A 4,254-nucleotide genomic window follows, 5' to 3' on the forward strand; every position below is an offset into this window, starting at 1 on the left:
AAATTTAACATGCTTGTTTAAAAGAGCATTGTTAATTATCTTCTATATTGTATTTAACAACATTATGCTAAAAAACACTATTAAAGGACTGTTGTTAAATGTGAATTTAGGTGTAGTGCATGCGACCGGATCTTATTCGACCAATGATGGATCATATTCGACCAATGATGGATCATATTCCTAGGACTCTATAAGTGTTTGACCGATCTAGAAACTAGAATGGATCACAAGTATTTTTATGTTGGGTAAGGAGCAAAAATACCAAATCAGCATTGACCCAAAAAAAGGAAAAGATGACAAGAGAAAGAAAAGAAACGGTTTGTGTCTTAATAGTTAATACAACCTTCCCCTAACCTAAAAATTCGCACAGACGTATACCAATAACTTCCAAAACTAACGCTTTTACCACCTCTCCTTTCCCAACATTTTTTCCCTTTCATCTATCCATTTGTAACTCTCTCATTTCATCATCATTTCCTTAAAAAAATGCCTGCAACAACAGAAAATAACCAAGGCTCGTTTCTGGGTCGAATAAGCATTCGAAGAAACCAAGTGATGTCAATGGACCACGATTCAGAGTTAGATGACCTAGAATTTTTCCAAAAACACGTTAGTGACAGATTCTCTGATCTCTTATTCTCAACGATCGAAGACCCATCTTCCGAGCCACTTCTTTCAATAGCATGGCTGCGAAAGCTTCTAGATGAGTTTTTGTGCTGTGAAGCTGAATTCAAAGCAGTGCTATTAATGGGTCGTGACCCTTCTCAGATATCAAAACCCCCTCTTGATAAACTCATACCTGAGTTTCTTGAACGTACCATTAAGGCGCTTGATTTATGCAATGCCGTTACACTTGGTATTGATGCTGTTATGAATCTTCAACGGCTCGCTGAGATTGCTGTGTCTTCATTGGAGCAGGCTCCTATTGGGGATGGTCAAGTTAGACGCGCGAAAAAAGCGTTGAGTTCGCTTGTTACTGCGATGTTGCATGAGGATAAGGATGGTGGGATTGTTAAAGGGACCGAAAGAAATAGATCCTTCGGTAGAAGAGGTGGTAACAATTCTGCTGCAAATAACAAAGGTGAGTTTCTCATTGTCACTAAACAAAAACGTTAACATTGCACCAATAATTTCATTCCATCTAATACCTACATTTTCATGAAATGAAATAAGATGAAACCAATTTATCATTCACTTTATCTCATCCTTTTATCATGTAATATTGCAAACAATTGACTGGTTCAGTTGATTTCAATGATCATTGAATATCCAAACATAATTTATGCGAATTTATGAACATTCTTCATCTTCCTACTAGTCTCAATTTCAGTAACTTAATATTTTAATACTTTGAAATTGCAATCACTTATTATAATTACATGTGATGGGTTTTGGTCATTTGGGTAGGGTTATAGTGCCAAAACATATTAGCCCTTAAACTGAAGGATTTATTTGACTTATGTTTTATATTATTTCAAAAATTAAATTAGTCATTTTATGAGTGAAAAGCTAAAGTGATATGCGCTAACAAATTCAAGTACTGAAAAAGTTTAACTACCACACCTTGCATTAAGTTTATAGATGAAATTCTCATAGCAAAATTGGGTGTGGTACAGGGAATTTTAGATCACTGTCATGGAACATGGCTAGGAACTGGTCAGCTGCAAAGCAAATCCATGCAATGTCATCCAATCTTTATGCACCACGTGGCGGCGAGTCAACTGGTTTAGCCATGCCAGTGTACATAATGAGCAGTGTGTTGGTGTTTGTTATGTGGACTCTAGTGGCTGCAATTCCATGCCAAGAGAGGAATGGTTTGGGCACACATTCTCCATTTCCAAGGCAACTGGCATGGGCACAGCCCATGATTGGGTTGCAAGAGAAGATAGCTGAGGAGTGGAAGAAGAAGGAGAAGAAAGGATCAATTGGGTTATTAGAAGAGATGCAGAAGATGGATAAGGTGGGTCAATCACTGATTGATTTTGCTGAGTCATTTCAGTTTCCTGCTGAGGCTGAGAGGTTGGAAGAGGTGAAGGGTCAGGTGGAGGAGTTGGCAGAGATTTGCAGGAAAATGGAAGAAGGGTTGGAGCCTTTGCAGCAGCAGATTAGAGAAGTTTTTCATAGGGTTGTGAGGAGTAGGGCTGAGTTTCTTCTTGTGTTGGAACAAGCTGGGAAATTGTCTACACCTCCTATGTAAAGTTTGAATCACAACTCTCTTTTATTTTATTGTACTTTATCCTTTCTTTGCTATTTTCTTTTTGTATTTTATATCACCATGTTTCTATAGGGTTCTTAACCACATAGATATTGAAGGTTTTGGCTCTTTTGGAGATTAATTTTATATTCTATCTCTGAGGTACCAAACGCCACTACTAAAGTGTAAACTTCACTTCTTTGTTGAAATGTAAGGCTCTACCTTAGCTTAAAATGTATAGATTTACAAGTCCTTTTTCTTCCTTTAATTTTTTTCCTTTGGATCAACGAGGATGATTGTGTTTGCTATTTTTTTATTTCTATTTTTCAATTTCATTTTATATTTTCATTTCCTTAAAATGTTTATTATTATCATTTTCATTTTAATATCATTCACTATAAACTTCACAAACCAGGACAATTACTCTTACAATTAATTCAATTCTAAATTTTAATCCGTAAAATAGTCAAACAATAATTTCATAGGATGCTTATATATTTGATATTTGTATTTTCTTTCCCAATAAATTTTATATATGAACAATACATTAAACACTTTAATTGTTGGACTTGATCACTAGCTACCATAAAAACGTGTGAAAAGTAATAACGAGCATCATGCAGTTACAACAAGTGCATTCTAAAAAAAGTTATTAAAGCTAAAATAAATTAGTAACATACAAGTGGTCTTATATTTAATTTAGGTTGCACTAACTTCAAGGGGTGTCTGTTTCATCCCAAAATTATATATTATCATATCTATCATCGAACTATATTTCAACAATACCATAAGAGGGGTAGAATAAATTCTATTATACAGAGGGTATCCAATTGGTTTTGCATCCGAGCCAATTCTATATGTGACCTGCTTTGTGACAATAATGACACTTCACATTCTTGTATCTAGACTTGGACTTACTTCTCCCCTTTTCTCTATCGCCTTTCGGTTCCTTTCTATGACTTCCCCCTGTTTTTAGTGACAAACACCTCATAATGAGATGAAGTACCATGTGCCTTCATTCTCATCTCCTCGTTAAGAATACTTTCCTTTATACTCTCCAAAGAGACAATACCATCATGTGCTGAATTTGTAATTGAAACTCGAAATGTTTCCCAAGAATCTGGTAGAGTATTCAGTAGTCATAGTCACAATACTTCATCATCAAACTTGATACTCATTCCTGATAATTGATCAAGGACCCTTTGAAAATCATTGAAGTGATCTGAAATAGAAGCTCTATCCTTGTACCTCAAATTCATTAAGGAATTCAACAAGTATAATTTATTATTCCCTGATTTAGAATCAAACAAAGATTCAATTTTCTTCCATAAAGATTTTGCGTTTTCTTCATTAGCAATGTGATTGTAGACATTATCTTCTACATATTGCCGAATGAAACCACAAACTTGTTGATGTTGAAAACTTTAATCCTCATCAGACTTGGCCTCTGGCTTTTCAGTAGCAAACACATGAATATACAAATTCTTCACAAATAACAAATCTTTCATTTTCCATTTCCACAAGTGATAGTTAGTGTCATTCAAACAATGAAAACTCTATTAGAGTATATACATCGGATAATAATTTCCCCAACTTGCTAAAATCTATAAGGAGAAATATCAAATAATGCAGTAACACGCCAAGGACACCAGAATCAAGCTTCACACAAAGTGAAAAGTAAAAATCACGGGCACAAGTCTGTCAATCAAGCTTCACTATAATCAAAATAAGAATACAAGTGTGTCTCCAAAATACAACACAAAACGTGCTCAACAATACAACATACAACATAACAACAAGCTTCAATATGAGAATAAGAAAAACCGGAAAAAACCAGAAAAATAGCTACTATAACAGCTCGTTTTCTACCACTTCTGACGTCGTCTCACGGATCCAACCATTCATAATGAAGTACTATAAGTTGTGAACATGTCATCCAAATTTCAGCCCGACCTAACGGTGAACGAAGACGCAATCACGAGTATCCCACGGCTACTCGGAGTTCCTGCGAGTTGAGTTTTCTTATCTTCTCTCACACTTTTTAATTGCCTCTTTTTGCA

The 4,254-nt window shown here is 35.3% G+C and overlaps 1 protein-coding gene across 1 annotated transcript; it reads left to right on the plus strand.

Annotated features, from left to right (window-relative positions):
• On the plus strand, positions 394–2,421 carry LOC109330764. Its single transcript, XM_019565044.1, has 2 exons — positions 394–1,081; positions 1,617–2,421. The coding sequence occupies exons 1-2, from the start codon at positions 487–489 to the stop codon at positions 2,195–2,197; spliced, it is 1,176 nt and encodes a 391-aa protein (XP_019420589.1). The 5' UTR covers positions 394–486; the 3' UTR covers positions 2,198–2,421.

Source organism: Lupinus angustifolius, chromosome LG17, assembly GCF_001865875.1.
Source record: "Lupinus angustifolius cultivar Tanjil chromosome LG17, LupAngTanjil_v1.0, whole genome shotgun sequence".
Classification (NCBI taxonomy): Eukaryota; Viridiplantae; Streptophyta; class Magnoliopsida; order Fabales; family Fabaceae; genus Lupinus; species Lupinus angustifolius.